The sequence below is a fragment of the Streptopelia decaocto genome (genome assembly GCF_964273445.1).
Source record: "Streptopelia decaocto genome assembly, chromosome: 5".
NCBI lineage: Eukaryota > Metazoa > Chordata > Aves > Columbiformes > Columbidae > Streptopelia > Streptopelia decaocto.
In genome coordinates this window covers 59156270-59171810 of record NC_138659.1, presented here as the reverse complement: position 1 = coordinate 59171810, position 15541 = coordinate 59156270, and the positions used below count along the sequence as shown (strand labels likewise).

The following is a 15541-nucleotide window of genomic DNA, read 5'->3' as shown; positions in this document are numbered from 1 at the left end:
CGGGGCAAGGGGCAAAAGGCAAGCGGAAGCAGCGACGCCGCTTATCAGCCAACCAGCAGAAAAGAGGCCGGGAGAACCCGCCCCCTGGGCGGGCACAGCCAATCCGTGCGGCCCGCGGCGGCTGCGCGCGGCGCTTGGTGGCCGCCATCTTGTGGGAGGGCGCTGGCGAAGGGCAGAGCACGGCGGAGGTGCCCGGGCAGCCGCTGAGGTACCGGGGTGCCCGCGGGGAGGGTGCCCGCCCGGCTGCGGCCTGTGCCCGCGCCTCCTCCTGTAGGGCCGCGCCGCCGGGCGGGAAAGTGGCTCTCTGCGGCGCCGAGCCGGGGCTGTCTGCGGGGCGCCCGCGACCTTCAGCCGCGGCGTCGTTCCCTTCCGAGCACCGGTCGCCGCCGCGTCGCTTCCCCCGGCCGGACGCGAGCTGAGGCGAGGGGGTGCTGGGGTGGCGGGCGGGCCCGGCTGCGGGGCGGTGGCGGCCGGTGCGAGGGCAGCGGGCTCCTCAGCACAGCCAGCGTGTGCGGGGCTGTCTGGGCTCTCGTTCCCTTCAGAACCCCCCGTGTCTTTATCTGCCTTTGTGGCACCTGTTCTGTACTTTAAGGTACCGTGCTCTGAATGTGCCTGCTCCTTACGTATATCCACTGTCTATTGAACCTCCTGAAGGCAGATTTAGTAACTGACAACAGAAGTGTTAAGTTTGTTGTGGAGATTAGTTTGATTTCTGTATTGATCCAGTCCAACTGACTTTAAATTCATTAACTGTCCTGTATTGCAGGTAAGGACAAGCAACCATGGCTGGTCATGACTCTGGATCTCAACACCAGTTCACTGGATTTCAGAAGTACTTCAATTCCTATACTATCACAGGCAGGAGGAATGTATGTATTATGTATATTAATGTTTGCAGTCTAGTATAATGGTGTTTTCTGTGTTTTAGACTGAAGCTAAACTTATCTTTTATGTTTTCCAGTATGTAATAGCAACATACACAGGTGTTGCAATGCTCGTCTTGTACTTCAAGCTTAGACCTAAAAAGAAAACTCCTGCTGTGGCAGATAAATAAATGGTAAGTGCCTGGTGTTCTTCCATCTTTCAGTGCCAGCCCAGGAAGAAAGAGTGACAAAGGACGAGTTGCTAATAATACAGTATAATTAGAGAGAGAGATGGGCGTGTGAGCTTCATATTTCTAATTTTAAACCTCAACTAAACGATAATATCAGCTTATTTGGGGTCATTCTGAATTAAGTAGGTTGTTAAAGGGGGGTGCAGTAGATGTGGGATACCAATTTTCTCTTTGCTCTTCTCATATTCTAAATGGAATTAGGGACAGCGTGGAGGGAGGAAGAGTAGGGAAGGAAGAAGGAATGGGAGGATGTTGCAGGCAGGTATATCAGGCTTTGCCTACAGCTGTGAGATAATTCCAAACAGGGATTAATGCAGTGTGTTAAAACCTCCCTCTGAACACAATAAAGGAGCACCGTATAATAGAACTGTATATGTTGCACACCTGATTATGCTAGCCCCATATAGAAACATTTGGATTTGCATAGCAACAACCAAGTGTTACAGATTTCTAGAGTCACTTTCAAACACAGAATTTCCACTGAAATGGCATTTGGAAAAAAACTACGGGCTCTCCTCATAGTCTGCAAAAAAGGGTACAAAACAATAAGCTCGAGTGTCATTGTAGTGTGTTAAAGGGATGTCAGTCATTTTCTTCCTGGATGTGCTGAAATTTGCCTGCTGGTGACTAAAATGGTTTGAGTTTGGGGAAGGGGGTGTGTTCAGTTGTGGGTACCGCTGCGCAAGACGTGCTATATTTGACCTTTCTTCTCTCGGCAGGTTGCTGGCATGTCTGAACCTCCCACCTGTGTCAGTGTAATGCAAGCTGATGATCTTTTGTGGCTAATAAAATATAAATAATTACTTGTTTTGTTGGAAATATGAAATGGTGCAAAAAAAGCATAAATGTGGCACTTTGCCTTTCTTTTTTTCCTCAGTCAAAAATAGTTATTTGTAGTGGAGGTGAAGTAGCTGATTACTGTTATTACAATCTTAACTCTTCTGCTATTATAACACATCTTAAAGTGTTCTGAGCACCTGGTAGTAATGGAGGAAAGACTTCGGCAGTGTGACAGTGACACGGGCACAGAGCTTACAGCTGATCAATGCATTTCCACACTTCATGTCGTAGTGGGTAACAGTCAGCATGCAGGGTTTGCAGTTACCTGGTTGCTCCATTTTTTGCATTCTATGCTGTAGCTTACATGGAAACCATGACTTCTTTCTTGTTACTAATACAATGCAGATTACTACTTCTGCTTCAGTTGTCCATATTTTGCATAGAACCTGTTTGGTTTTGATGGAAAACCTCTAAAAGTAGACTGATAAAGTTATGGTATCTGAGCTTTTTCTGGTACTGGCCTCCCCTAGAAAGACACCTGTCAGAAAGAAAATAACTTACATTGCTGGTGTTAAGCTCTTGTAGCTCTGCATGTGCATGAACAGTGACTTTAGCTCAGTGCTTATTTTTGCCTGATCATAGCCACTTAATAAATGAGGTGTTCCTATCGGAGTTCTGTATATGCAGCCCCCTCCCTGCCCAACACTACAACTTGTCCCTCACATTCTCCACAGTGTCTTTCTATATCTCAGTTGAATCTCAGAACTTTCCTTAGATGTCACGTTAGTGCTGAGGTGGGAATGTGGTTACACAGCACCGTGTTTCTTAGAAGGTGCAGCAGGGGTTGAACCTGGGACTTGTGATGCTAAAGCACACAAATAACACTTCCCAAACTGAGGGTAGCAGGAGGTGGCATTGGATGGTGGAAAAACAGGAGAGAAATCACAGGTTGTGCTTTCTCACTCTAGAGCACGTACCTTAAAGCCACTTGTACACGCTGGGCCTTCTGAATAAGTCTAGTCTGCTTCCTCTCCTATGAGTCTGTTTGCACAAATGGCCTCTGCTGTATACAAATTTCCAGATGAGTAGTGGTGTTTTTAACAGTGTAATAGGACTAATTAAGTAGAACCCAGCACCTGCTGTTAGGAGATTCACGTTACATGGCTAGTCATCAACTTAACCGTTTCTGAATTACTTTGTTTCTCTTAGCAGAGTGTTCACAGTTACAAGCACTGCTCTTGCTTCCACTGCAGCCCTCAAGGGAAGAAAATACCTTCTCATAACATATAGACACAAATTGTGGTTCTAGTATTTATTATAATATCAAAAGTATAAAACTGTACAAAATACAAAGGCAGAATGTGGCAGTGTTTTCTTTAAGCTGTCAAAGCTGTATGTGCTTTGCTTTAGGTAACTTGTCTGATTTACCATAATTGAACTTAAATCCAACTGTCATATTGAGAGCTAGAAAATTTTGTTGAGGTACCATTACACACACACAAAATTCCATAATAATTTAGTTTTAACCTTTTTTCTTCAAAGAAAATTTCCAGGTGAGCTTCCTAATGATTCTTACACCCTTTATTGTCATGAATAATGACTGTAATATACCTTGACTCCAAGAATCAGAAAAGGATAAGTGGGGAGGTAGTCCTTCATCTCTTTTACCTTAGAAATGTCAAGTCCTGATTTTATTTTCACTAAAATCAGCAGATTGTTAAAGTGTCCAATCCCTTACTGGAAAGTAATGAGGAACACAAAACAGATTTCCCTGTATACAGCTTGTAAGAGAAGCGGGGGGGTGGGAACCAACCGAACAAACAAACAAACCCCACACAACCAAACCAATAACCACACCAAACTGGGCCTGTCCTTTGGTGGTGGCATTTTCCGTTCCAAGACCCAGGAAGAAGTTACACTTACTGGTGTTTCGTATGGTTTACCCTCCTTTAGAAATAAAGCACTGAGCTTTAGTGGTTGTCCAGGAGGACTTACTGTGATGATACAATGTTTTTGTGGGTGGAAATTATCCCTTCAGCAGACAAGCTGGCCTTTCAAAAGCAAACTGATAATACACAGGACTGATGAAGCCGTTTACTCTGCAATAACGTTTCAGTTTCTTGGCTAGTTCTACATTTTGATATATTAAACCCTATGCAGAAAGGACAGAAGTTTTTAAAGTTTGTTTAGATCTAATACAACATAAGACGGTTTAAGTCCACTGTTTTAATAATGGGTTGTGTCTCAGTCCCCCCCACTTTTTTTTTTTTTGGTCATACAATGAAGTATGAAAGTAAATAAAGTTCACATTGCACTTCTGGTTGCTTATCACACAGCATTGGCTACCTGTGAAAACAGAATGACAAGATCTGCATTTCCAATACCTCAAAAGGCACAGGAGTTTGAAATCTTTTCAGGACTTGGTACCTGGATGCGTAAAACCCAGACATGGAACTTTGCAGCAGTTCCCCACAGGCCTCTGCCTGCAGGACCTGCTCGATGGTGTGATGCTCTCACCATACCTGTTGCCCAGCCCAGGCCACAGTGGATTAAACTACATTCTTCTTTTCTGAAACTGAACAGTTTTCACTTGTGTTTGAGATTGATTAAACATTTGCTAACCATAAATTAAGTGCTTTAAAAAAATTATTTGAAAACACATACCAAGGCTGTTAACTTTCCACAAGTTTCAGTAGATTTCAGTATCATCTCTGAGAGGAGACAGACATTTTCAAATACATATATATATATGTTTCCATCAAAGCACCACAAACAATTTCTTCTTTTACAGCCACGATGTCTTGTCAATCGCCAGCATTTTCAAACTGTGGATAAATATGAATCAGCAGAACTAAGATGCTGCTTGCAATTAGTTTACATAGTTTTGTTTTTCCTTCAACGGACTAGTGGGATCCACCTAGACAAGACCTTCTCCTCATCTCATGTCCTGAGGTTGCTACTGCCACGACATGGCACAGTCAGTCTCACAGCTGCCGACTCACTGTGAGCTGTAGGCTCCCGCCGCCAGCAGCAAGTTTCTGCGTGTGAAATGGAGGTGTACGACCGGGGTTGACTTGGTCATGTATGTACCTAATAACAAGTCCTGAGAGTTTTCAGGCAAGTTTATATGTCCAGTGGCTGTGGTAAAGTCATCAGTTTCTAAATCTTCAAATGCTTTCACAGCATCCCACAGACGAACTGTGTTATCCATTGAACCTAAAAAGAAAAAAGAACACCAGTTTATAGTCTTTTATTAATAACAAAGGTATATTAAAAAGTCACTGCAGAGCAAGTTAACAAAAATGAAAGTTCAAAAAGTAGGTTTGCTCAAAACTAGACTTATGCCCTTATCCTGCAAGGAAACAGACTTTAACAAGCCTCTGCCACACTGAATACACACATAAAAGCTACCAGGATTTCACCTTTTCTATGATCTAACCTGAATGCCCTGTGGGTAAAGCACAAAGAGCTACCCTCTCAAAACACTTGGTCTTGGATTACCTCACCCTGCACTGGACTATCGTGTGGGCTAGATACCAATTTCAGGAAATATTTATGATTCTAAGTCAATAACAGTTTGTTTGACACAAGCAAGACATCAGAATTTCATAGGCCCAGTGCCCCATGCTTTCACAGAAGCGTTGGTAGATAAACTGAAGTAACCACCCTGCAGGCTGGATCAAGCCTGTGCCCTGTCTGTCAGCTTTCACTCCTGCAGCAGTGGCTCACTGAGGATTCTCAGTGCAGTGCATTTAGGAACATACTACTAAATAAATCTACAATAATCCTAGTCTGGTTTCATGAAGAAATTACCCTGATGTAACTACAGTGTCTGTTCATTGTTTTTTCTATCAGTAAGTTCAACTTGTTGGCTAATTTTGACCAGGTGGCAGATCAGAACAAGTTTCAAATTCATTAAATTCAAATTTATGTTAAGAAAACAGTTTTCTAAACACAGAGAGACACAACTTTGTGCCTTCATGAAGGGAAAACTGGCAAAGGAGCTCTGCTGTTTTAGACACCAGAGAATCCATGTAGACAGGCAGGAAAAGCAAGCAGGCTTCACAAGTTCTGCAGCTCATAAACCTGATTGTTAATATTACACACACATTTCTATATCAAAAATCTACCATGAAGAAACAGTATTCCTTTCTATCTCTTCCTCTCTCTTCTTTTCAGTCCTGCTGCATGTCCCACTGCGACTCCAGTATCCCGTTCCTCTCTAGTCCAGCCACTTCTGCCCTAGAGTTATGTCTCACTTTCAGATGCCAGCCCCAGCACTGTGCACAGATCCAACCTTCCCTACCGTCTAACCACACAGACCCTTCCCTTGAGGTCCTGGAACAGTGAGGGGTTGTACTTCACAGCCTAGTGAAGTACTTGCCTTCTACCAGCATTTTAAGTTTCTGCTTTTGCTAAGCAAGTGATTCTACTTTGTCTTCCTCAATGTGAGTAACAAATTATATCATTCCTCTTCAGACTGAGGGAACACAATGGAAACTTCACTCTTTCCAGTGAATTTTACCTGATGCTAAAATTTCCCCATCTCTACTGAATCTGAGCGCGTAGACAGTGTCAGTGTGACCTTTTAATTCTCCAACCATCAAGCCATGTCCAATATCCCACAGCAAAACTCTTCCATCTGTTGCTCCAGTAGCCAGGAATCGTCCATTAGGAGAAAATGCCAATGAATGAATTGGTCCCTAAAGAAGACATTGGGGGAGAGCGAGGAGGAGTGGACACAACCAAACAAATTAATAAGTTAATTACATCAGCTCACATTCAGTCAGTCAAGCCATGCTCGTTACTCTTCAGAGTCCCATCACAGAAATAAAATCACTTTCATGCTGTGAGCGATGTGCCTTTACCTTATGTCCAGTGAATATTCTTACGCAATTCCCATTCAAAACATCCCAGAGCCGTACAGTCCTGTCTGCAGAGCCCGTGGCAATATAGTTGGAGTTTGGATGGAATCGGGTGCACGTCACATCAGCAAGATGGCCAGCAAATATCCGTAAAGGCTGGTAGTGATCTGTTGCCCATAGACTGAAAAAAAAAATAAACAAACACCAGCTTTACTCATAAAAAGAACTTTAATGAAGTTCAGGATCTGTTGTGCAATGAGGAATGAAAGGAAGTAACTATGCCGTAGTTTCTTACTGGTCAGTTTACTGAATTAGCAAGATCTGTTTTGGAAAAGTATACTTTCAGAAGAGAGAAAAAGAATATTGTCAAGTTGTTAAACAACTGGAAGAGAATACTTGTAATCAGATGGTCACATAAGAGGACAGCATCTCTTTATAGGCATCAGATAATCATGTATGTTGGAAAAAAAAAAATCCAAACACTTGTTCAGCATTTTAACTGACAGGAAATAAAATTTATTTCCAGTAATAGGGTAGGCTATAGGGTCAGCTGATCACTTTAAGGGTTAATCCACCACAAATTGACCCAGACAAGTAAGAAACCCATCCACTTTCTTACCGAGCCACTCTGTCGTGTCCCCCTGACACAAAGTAATAACCATAAGGAGAGAATTGCGTATCCCATACTGGATAGTTGTGTCCTTTATATCCCACCAAACACGTGAATGTTTGGAGACTCCACAATCTGACAGTGCCATCCTCAGAACAGGACAACAGATAGTTCCTGTCATGGGAGAAAGTAGAGCATACTATATATCAGACTTACACATGGATTATATAACCATTGCATGAACACTGAGATGTCTACGGTAAGAAAACTATGATAAGAAAAATCTGTCCACTGAACAGCATCTGTTTAACATGTCACATATAAATCAGCATTTTAGTGGGGTAAGCAACAATAAACAATTCAAGAAGAATCTAGTCCTAGGCCCCTATGCAAAAGGAGAGATAACTGGATGTTGATGACTAACTCTGATGACACAACAATATTGAGGGAGAAAAAACCAAAACAAACAAAAAAAACCCAAACCACATGGCACAGAGCTGATCTTTACTCAGGAATTCCAGTTATAGGAAAAAATGACTAGTAAACTGCTACGCTATGTTACTTTAAAGAATATTTTAATGTAACTCTCAACTAAATTTCAGGATTCCCTGAAAGAGAATTCATACCATGTTCACATTTTCAATTCATAATTATAGACTCTGTGTTCATGTTTCACACAAATTTACTTCTCAGCTGTGTTTCTGTGGTGTTTTTTTCCTGACGAGCCACATGCACAAGCAACACTTTAGACATTTAAACTTTTCTATTGTCCAGACTCTCATAATTACATAATGATTTAAAATCTCTTACTTTGAAGATTCTATTCAATACATTTTGAAAATAAAGTCTCAGTAGAATATGAGAAAGTTGAAGTGCAATGATATGCTACTCAGTCTACTTTTATGTTTTGTAATACTATAAGTGAAATCAATGCTGCAGTATTGCTCCTCTCTACAATTCATTTAGTTAAAACCCATCTGAAACTACAGTTTGCAAAAAGATGGTCTATTTTGCCATTTAAGTCCTGAACTTCAAAAAAGGTGCTGGCATCCTCAGCTCCACTTGATTTCAGGAATAGCTAAGAGTGCCTTGAACATAATGAGCATTTACACTTGTACACGGTTTCTTAAAATCTGCATAAACAAGAATTGTTTTAATCTGCTGCATTAAGAACATGTTTGCATTTAGTAGCACACAACGAAAACTAAAGACAAGTAAACTAGTTAGCTTGTAAACTTATTTTACCTATCAGGACTGAAGCTGGTGCCATAGACAGGTCCACTGTGACCATATAAAATCTTCAACTCACTTGCTGTTTTCTCATCCATGATCCTCTCCAAGACATCGTCTGATTCTTTGTCAATGAGACTGAGGTCTGCAATATTTCAAAGTTAATGTATCATAATAACTGTCAAAAGTTCAAAGACAAATGCAATGAACAGGAAAACACACGAATTCTTTCTAAAAGAGGCAAGTGTGATGTGAACATGACAAAGTATCTGGAATTGGTAAATTTGATATATACAATGGCATTTAAAATACTTTTCACCACTGTAAAAGGTGAAAATAATGCTTTACATAATCAATTGCTCTTTCTGAAGTCTTCACTAAGAGCTAAAATAAATTAATTCGGACATGCTATTTTTCATACATATATTGTTCAACCTCCAAACACATTAACATCTTCTTGATAGCAAGAGATGCCAAATTTTCACACCTTTTCCCAGGAAGTTAATATGCCACACACTTTCTAGACATGTCCTGACAGCTGCACACCACACAGAACTTAAGATAACTTCTAGTCTGTAGGCTACCATTTGCTGAACACCATGACCACATCTCAGTTTAATATTCAGAGTAAGAAACGTTTGCGTGGTATCTAGCTTTAACTGCAACACATTGTTACATAAACTGAGGGATTAAAGAAGCCTGGTTTGCATTGATTTGTGCCGTTGAGCTACAGAACATTTTATTCCATTCTTCTTAGAGTTCCCTCCTATAATTTCCCCCAGGGTACCTAGATCACCTAAACCCAACTGTCTAACTACACCCCATAGTTACCATCCAGTTAAGATAATGGGTAGTTCCATGCCAGTTACGGCTAGTTCCAAGCGCCATGCGCCAACCACCTCACAGCAGGTGTGCACAAACATCTCTCATTCCTTTAAAAATGTTTCTAATGGTCATATAGAAGATACAATCATACATCTCTTTACATATTGTTTCTTCAAAGTGAAAGCATCTAACTGCTGGAGACAACTCTCCTGCCACAAACAGCTCTCTCTGTTCACGAAAAACACAGTAACACAAGTAACACATGCTCATATTAAGCGTTATTAATTACCTGCTGCTGTTTTCACACTACGTAGCTTCTTTGGAGTTACAGACCACACTCTGACAGTAGAGTCAGCAAAGCCTCCTACAATCATGCTTGAGTCATCTGTAATATCCACTGCAGTCAGACCCTATACACAAAACATCCATTTATATTGTTTGTATTTTTCATTACATATTTCAAATATTACAAAATCCTAGGTACTAACAAGAAAATTAACTCAACTTACTTACAAAAAATAGCTGAAGTTATTTACAAAAATTAGATGGAATTATTATTATTATTTTCTAGGATAGACAGAAACACACTTCAGTTACTGCACCATTAAAAATAAAACTATCTGAATGAAGCATAGTCAATAGTGACAAAGCAGTACTATTTTGCAGTATTTCAATGCAAGCCATCTGCCATATTCTGTGGAATACACTTTGGGCCCCACAGGAAAAGCAAAAGAACAAATCATGGCAAAATCAGAGCAAAACCAAGGAACATGGAAATTAAATAGTTTAAGGAGTCTTTAAAGAGAATTTTGAATATTTTGTAACATCAACTTTGCAACACTTATTCCGAATACTGCAATAACCCCAGCCAACTCTGTTAAGTCTTCTTTCTTTATTAAGGGTGATGTTCATAATTTTGATTCCCTTTTCCAAATTATCCAAACTCTTCTTTTACCAACCTGGTAAGCATTAAGGAACGTATAGAAACAGATGGAGGGCAGGCACTCTGGACCAAGACGCACACGCCTTGCAGCTTCTTTCATATTCATTACTTTATCCAGCTTGTCAGAATCTTTCAGTTCAGGCAGAGGAATTCTATAAGAAGCACACATTTTTCCAAACTGAAAGCGCTTTCCATATTGTTAATCTAAACAAAGAAAGCAAAACCTTTGCATGCAACCCTTTACTTCAGTATTCAAATAAAAACCAAGAATTAGAAAAACAAAAGACTGTGTAGAAGATTAAATGATGAGAACAAGAGCCAGTAGTTTTAAGAATTTCAGACGGGCAGAGGAACAAGATAAATAATCGAGTATGATCTGAAAAGATTAGTGGGTAACTGAGCAAAATTTTATCACGGGAAATCTAGATTGACTTGAAGGGCAAAGACAGATGGTTATATGCTAAGCTTTCCACTACCTTGCTTACAAGTCTTATGGTTAGAGCTGTGTACAGCTGAAGTGGCCAAAATGCTAAAAATGTCATGTGAACAGTGATGCAGATTTGGCATGACAACACTGGATTTGAAAAGACTTCTCTACACATCATTCCCTTGGTACCTATTTTGGGGAGGAGCATTAGGGTCTTGTTTTTTACTTTTGGACCCTCCACTATCTTTTTTAGGCTTTTTCTTCTTTGGCTTTCCTTCCTCATTTTCTCCTTCTTCATCTTCATCATCCAATGGCACATCAAACTCTGGTTCTTTCAATAAGCCAAAGAAAACCTGAAAGCCAGTAAAACACACATTGGACAAAACGATATTTGCTGTTCTTACTGAAAACTATTTTTTTTTAATGGAAACTTTCTAGTGTAATAGTCCAAGCAATAGAGCTGCCCCTTTAAAACTGCTTAGTGTAATATCACTGCATAGGTTACTGCTTAACCCATAACAAATGTAGTACATATTGTGCTGTTTTAACCCAGCAACTGATCTGGACAACTCTAAGTTCTCCCACCATCTTAGCACTTCCCTAAAGCAGAATCCTTATGGCTTACATAGTTTATCTCTATAGTACTGCAGTACTACGCTGTCAAGACAAACAGCACTTGTGGTAACAACTGGTGGTAAGAATTACAGCTGTTGTACAAGTGAGGAAGCCAAACATTTTTAAATGACAGAGTAATTTAGTTCAGGAATTAGCTTCTTAGTTCAATGGGCTAAATACAAGGTTGTCACTCAAAGGGGTTCAACAGTTTTTTCTACCAGACAGTGGTAGTCTCTCTACTCCTGCCAACAACTATTTTTATAGTTCTCTTCCTTTGTTCTGTTCATGCTGTCTTTTAAGATCTCAAGTGACCATTGTCATTCTATACTGAGGCATCTTCCTGAAAAACTTGGGAGAACTGTTCAATTATAAGAGCGCAACAATCTTTCCCTCCTACCTTTGCTTTATTAGCCTCTCGTTTTGCCTCCCCAGCCAAGCTTCCAACCATAGCATCTATCTGCTGTTTGCTGCGAGGCATTCCATCAAAGATATCAATGTAAAGATGTTCCTGAACAATGTTCCAGATCTGATTGTTCTGCTTTTCCTGAAGATGCCTCTTCAAGAGCTGATAAGAGTCACGGGAAATACGCAGCACAAACTTGCTTGTTCGGAAATCCAGCATGGTCTCGTTACCTTTCATGTGTTCTTTTTTGGTTAAGCTCGATAATACACGCAGGTCATCCTGGTAATAGCACTCCTGATCCCCATGAAATCTATTGAAACAATTTAAGATGAGATAAAATACTCATTATGAAAACATTATCTCCTCAGTGCACACTTATTTACACTGCTCTAACACGAAATATATATCTAAGGACCTTTTGGAAGCTACTGATTACACATGGGATTATTTTTCTGCTGAAATAAGTTTCGCCCTGTGGAAGACACACCAGTGACTTACTGTGCACAGAAAGAATATTCAACGGTTAAAAACTGAGATGAAGACAACACACAAACGGAACCTCACAGAATTTCACATACCCAAAGGGTTCTTGCCTGAAGTAAATAGTTACACTAACATGTTTATTTACAGAAATGAAACTCTAATTTGTGGTATCATAAAGTACAGGGCATTTTTTATTACGCAAGACTACTTGGGTATATTTATATCTGATTCATTATGTGAATATGCACATTTCACAGTGAATATATTTCTCACTCTCCACTTCCATGATATAATAGCTAACATATGTCTAGAGTTTTCCATTTTTACTCAAATCATGTTATAAAACAGTTGCAGCACAGCACATTTTAACTGTTTACAGAACCATCTTTGCTGACCATACTGGAGGGAGACAAAATCTTCCTTTTGGATTGAAATACATCATAATTGGCCTGAATCCAGAAAACAAATTAAATTTTATTTTCTCAAGTGATAAATAAGTGAAACATAGTAAGAGAACAGAAAATTGTAGATTAGCCATAAGTGAATCCCTTCAAACTTAGTTGAAGACTTCCAACATACATGCTATGACATTAGCAAATGTTTATAGCATACATTACTTGGGCATCTCCATGCAATTTTCCAGTGCTAAAAAAAAAAATTAAAAAAAAAAAAATCTTTCTCTAAAGAAGCAGCATCTCTTCATTGATACTTTGCATCAAGGAGCCAAACATCTCACTATAAAGATGGTTCCAAATATGCACATGGACAGTTCAAAAGCACACAGTTTGCACATCTTTCTAACATATGAGATTGGAAAAGGATTTAAGAACAATTACTGTAATCCATGGCACCATGTGTGTATATATACATATGCTACTATAGCTTACAGATTTAATCAAAGAACAAACACAAAATAATGCAATTGAACAAATTAGATACATTACCTTTCAAAAAAAGACTTTGCTTCACTCTCATGTTGATTGTAGACCAATTCCAAATACATGTGCACAAAGAGAGGATAAAACAGCTGAGACAATTCTGCTCGATGACAGTCCAGGGAACACTCAATGAAGTGTTTTAATCCACTGTAGTATTCCTCGTACAGCGTCGGGTCTCCCTGCTGATTGTAGGCTGACAATACTGCACTCACATCTGGCTGATCTTCCACAGCAACACCACCTCCAACTGCAAAACCATTAGCATATAACAAGAGCTTGCAAGACAGCCTGCAAGAGTCAGCAAATATACAGCAGCTAACAGCTCCGCTGGTAAAGCAAGGTTCTCTCAGTAAAACATGACACTAAGTCTTGTGCTTGTTCAGCACTAAGTTTAAATGACACAAGAGAGAGGATGGTAGCACACTACAGTCCTGCAGCCAATTCTCCTACCACCTCCAACCATTTTTGCCCTTTCCCTGCCAACAGTTGCCTATAAGGTGTTTATCGTAGTGCCTAATTCAGCTGGGATTACAAGTGTAAAGGAAGAAGCTACTAACATCACCAAAATAAGTTATCTTTGCTACTAGGGCTAGAAACTGTCAAATAAGGAGCAGAATCTTTCAAAGCCTGTAAGATAAACCCCCTATAATTATTTTGCTTCCAGTACACAGGCAAATTAAGTTCATCAAGTGAACAATTTACCAAGACTGCTACACAACCACTACAGGGCAGTGACTTTTTGTCACCTGCTAATGCTGAGAGCTCTGCTCTCCATTGCAGTCATTAGACATTTTCATTGGTTTGTCTTCTATGTAAAAACAATCATATCAGGTGATACCAGGAACAAGCTGACTTTATACTATACATTTACCGGAACTCAGACATACCAGTTTCTGCAATTTCATGATACTATTCCGTAAAGCTGTCCCACAGAACACCTTGATTAAACATATTTGAGTCCAGTTTTCCAAAGGACATATAAAGTACCCAGCAAATCAATCCAGAAATGTATAAAGCCTCCTCTAAAAGTATTCCGTGGAGCCTTTTTCAAAATGCAGCCTGTACAAGAGCCCTCCATTCTCAGCCCTGCAGCCACATCTTGGATCATCATCTCTAACTACAAAGGAAACCTTCAGCTTCCTGCAGCACCGTTAGTTGAGACTGGACACAAAAGACAAGGGGAAGCATCTCACGCTTTGACAGCACTCCCTGCAAACACAACCGATACCCTTTCCTTGGCTCCTCACCCCACGGAGGTCACCCCCAGGAGACCCACATCTCTTCCCGAGGTGTATGCAGGAATGACACACGCAAGGGTCCCGCCCAGAAGGCCACCCTGGACTCTCGCACCCCAGGAAGCACCACCCCGAGGGAGGCACGACTTGACAGCGACCCTTCTGCCCCGCATCACGGAGAGCAGCTGCGGGAGGCACATGGCCCCCCAAGGCCCCAGGGGTCCCGCCAAGAGAGGGGCGGCCACCCGCCCCGCGCAGCGACCCCGCAGCCCCCGGCGGGCCCACCTTTCCCCGGCGGCACCGCGGCCACCGCCGCCACCCCGGGGCTGGAAGCGGCGACGGTGGCGGCGCTGCCTCCTATGGCGGTGGCGGCAGCGGTGGTGACCCGGCTGAGCAGCGCCTCGCCGCCGGCAGCGTCCCCATCCCCGCCCGGGGCTCCCAGCAGCCCGGCGCCGGCGGGGCTGAGGGCAGCGGCGCCGAGGTCGTCTCCGAGCAGGCGGGCTTCGCGGCGCAGGATCTCCTCGGACTCGCGGAGGTTGCTGCGCCGCAGGAACTGCAGCACGGCCACAAGCGTCTGCCGGTCCAGCGCCGTCGGGGATGCGGCCGGGCCCGGAGCCGCAGGCTTAGCGGGAGCCGCATCCCCGCCGGTCCCCGCCAGCTCCCCCTCCGCCGCAGCCGGAGGAGCGGCTGGAGCGGCGACTACGGCGGCTGGAGGAGCAGCGGGAGGTTGCGGCGACGTCCCCGCGTCAGGGTCCGGCTTTATCGCCGCCACCTCCGCCGGCTCCTCAGGTAGCGCCGCCATCTTACATCGCCCCCATTCGCCGGCAGCGGGCGGCTGCCGCCAGGCGCGGACGCTGTTGCGACAGTCCGGGCAAAGGGCGGATACTGCTGCTGCTGCCTGCCGAGACAATCGCGACTTCATTTTGCGACACCGCCAGGAGCGCTTTATGGCAGCGGGGTGGCCTGAGTCTGTAGGAGCGGCTGTGAGGCGGCCGCTGTACAGTGGGAGTCCTGCCGCTAAATAAGTGTAGTTTTGCGTAGTGGCTCCGTGGATGTGAATCACGGAGCTCAGC

General features: G+C 42.4%; 2 protein-coding genes across 2 annotated transcripts; one reads left to right on the top strand and one right to left on the bottom strand.

Moving 5' to 3' along the window:
* The first annotated feature begins 69 nt into the window (after window positions 1–69).
* On the top strand, window positions 70–2306 carry ATP5MK (ATP synthase membrane subunit k). Its single transcript, XM_082054503.1, has 4 exons — window positions 70–208; window positions 767–869; window positions 962–1057; window positions 1834–2306. The coding sequence occupies exons 2-3, from the start codon at window positions 783–785 to the stop codon at window positions 1052–1054; spliced, it is 180 nt and encodes a 59-aa protein (XP_081910629.1). The 5' UTR covers window positions 70–208; window positions 767–782; the 3' UTR covers window positions 1055–1057; window positions 1834–2306.
* Window positions 2307–4143: 1837 nt separating this feature from the next.
* TAF5 (TATA-box binding protein associated factor 5) lies at window positions 4144–15407 on the bottom strand. Its single transcript, XM_082054502.1, has 11 exons — window positions 14754–15407; window positions 13240–13480; window positions 11807–12122; window positions 10984–11147; window positions 10384–10519; window positions 9714–9834; window positions 8615–8744; window positions 7379–7543; window positions 6763–6940; window positions 6420–6597; window positions 4144–5110 (listed from the first exon to the last, which is right to left on the bottom strand). Exons 1-11 carry the CDS (start codon window positions 15388–15390, stop codon window positions 4893–4895), a joined length of 2484 nt encoding a protein of 827 aa, XP_081910628.1. The 5' UTR covers window positions 15391–15407; the 3' UTR covers window positions 4144–4892.
* Window positions 15408–15541: the final 134 nt, after the last annotated feature.

Excerpts from the sequence above, each read along its gene's own strand:
- ATP5MK (XM_082054503.1), top strand. The coding sequence starts at position 783 with ATGGCTGGTCATGACTCTGGATCTCAACACCAGTTCACTGGATTTCAG. Across the intron at positions 870-961 it reads CTATCACAGGCAGGAGGAAT|TATGTAATAGCAACATACAC; the intron begins GTATGTATTATG and ends TATGTTTTCCAG.
- TAF5 (XM_082054502.1), bottom strand. The coding sequence starts at position 15,390 with ATGAAGTCGCGATTGTCTCGGCAGGCAGCAGCAGCAGTATCCGCCCTT. Across the intron at positions 11,148-11,806 it reads GAGAGGCTAATAAAGCAAAG|GTTTTCTTTGGCTTATTGAA; the intron begins GTAGGAGGGAAA and ends ACTGGCTTTCAG. Across the intron at positions 10,520-10,983 it reads AATGCTCCTCCCCAAAATAG|AATTCCTCTGCCTGAACTGA; the intron begins GTACCAAGGGAA and ends TGCTTCTTATAG.